General features: G+C 39.0%; 1 protein-coding gene across 1 annotated transcript; it reads right to left on the reverse strand.

Annotated features, from left to right (window-relative positions):
• Positions 1-1,916, reverse strand: JH06_5617 (hypothetical protein; the record flags this gene model as incomplete). The annotated part of the gene is made up of 1 exon (XM_014669278.1): positions 1-1,916. A coding segment is annotated over one exon (1,916 nt), but the record flags the coding sequence as incomplete, so codon positions are not given.
• Positions 1,917-2,071: the final 155 nt, after the last annotated feature.

Below are 2,071 nucleotides of genomic sequence, written 5' to 3' on the forward strand. Positions count from 1 at the left end.
CAATTCTTCACAGACATCTCACCTTCATTCACAGAAGGATATGCTCCTTCTCCAGCACATATTGCTCCCACAGGCTTACAATAAGCCATATGAATCGAACCAATTAATAAGGCATTGCTGCCAGGTTTGGTAATCTCCCATCGATACTTTCTGAATGTTGACATTGAGATAGGCACAGGGATTTGAAGTTTTGTTTGAGAAGTGATTGTTTGATCCTTAACATCCAGAATGGTGACTGGTGCCTCAGCAGTATTGTCAGAACAGTAATAAGCATCGATAGTGAAACCCCAAGAAGAGACTGTGTTTGATCCAACCATGTTGAATGAGTTCGCGATGCTTCCAACCAGATTCTCAACAGCCCATTCAATATAACTTCCAGGGTCATTAGGTAACTCACCTGTAGTGTAAGGATCAAGATCCATAATTCCAGCAACAGTACCACGCAACAATTCAGTGGAATTGAGAAAAGAATAAGAATCAACAACAGTAGAACAGTCTTCAACTCCAAATACTCCAGTAGCATCAAACACAACAGGATCAGAAGAAGAACCACTCAAAGGACGATGAATCTCGAAACTGAATACATTACTACCTTCATCAATTCCAGATGTTGACAGAATCACATGGAACTTCGAGAACACACTAGCATCATGATCAGTGATTGATAGAGTTGTTGAATCGAAATCATCTTCAAGATTGAATCGAGCAACCAGATTTCCATTCACATAGGCAACCACTCCTCCAGAATACTTCACTCGAACATTCAACACTTGGTAATCATTCACTCCACTCATTGTGAAACTCTTTCGGATATATGTTGTGATTGAAGAAGTCGAAGGAATATCAACAGCCTTGTATGTGTTCCAAGTGGAATCATCGAAACTGACAGTATTCCAATCACTTGACACATCACTCTGTATCACCTTCCAATTCGTGTATTCAATCTGGAAAGGGAAATATGTTGAGAACACAGTTGATACAGTAGAGGGCTTGGTATTTGAACTACCCAGTTCTTGTATATCCAACTCCATCTCTCCCAAATCAACAGTCAGAGTGTAACCAGTTCCTGTCCCCCACCCATCTCCATATAAATCAGATCCTTCAAATGTGTATATTCCATTATTCAAACAGAAATCAACATAGTAATAAGCATTCGATACAGGGAACGAAGATACTGATTGAAGAACAGTTCCTGAGGTTCCTCTTCCTTCATACAGTTTCCATGAATTCTCATTGGGATAAGTATCAGTTCTGATACGAATAGTCATCAATCCCTTGCCTCCAGTACATATTGAAACTGATAGAGAGATAGTATCAGTCACATCTCCTCCAGTTATCTTAGTAGCAGTGATGGTGTAGGTTTGAGTAACACTCTCAGAAGTGGCAGTACCTGAAATCCAACCAGAATAAGAATCCAACACAATACCAGTAGGAAGAGAAGGATTGATTCTGAAGTTCATGTAACCATCTCCATTCTGAGGAATCACTTCAGACATTTCAATATCCTTGAATACACTGATTGAAGAATCATAAGTGAAGTTAGGAATATCAACCAACACATTATCAGCAAACAGATCCAGAGATTGAACATACCAAGTGCAAGAAGAAGGATCACCAGTACCAAAGTTCTCAAACTTGAATTGATTGTAAGGAGTATTGTTAGAGAAATAGATTCTTCTCTTCTGACTAGCAGTTGAGTAAGTGAGACCAGTGACATTTGTTAGAAGTGTCCATTCATCTGTATCTGAGTTACGACCATACAATTTGAATTCAGTTACCCATCGATTGCTGTATGATGAAGAATAATGGTTCTGAATCTGAACAGAACTGATCCATTCACGACGATTGTTTGATAGAGTCACATTCAGAGAATTGATTCCACAGGATGAAGACCAGATGTAGGTTCCATAATACATATCGAAAAGGTTCGTTGAAAATCCATACATTTCAGAACCAGTAGATGAAGCAGTATATTCCCAGATATGAGATTCAGATTGTTCTGATGACATCAAACGAACCATTGCATCGAAATAGGATGTGAGTTGAGTATCATCAATAGCAACAATGGCAA

The sequence above is a fragment of the Blastocystis sp. subtype 4 genome (genome assembly GCF_000743755.1).
Source record: "Blastocystis sp. subtype 4 strain WR1 chromosome Unknown seqid_0729, whole genome shotgun sequence".
Classification (NCBI taxonomy): Eukaryota; class Bigyra; order Opalinata; family Blastocystidae; genus Blastocystis; species Blastocystis sp. subtype 4.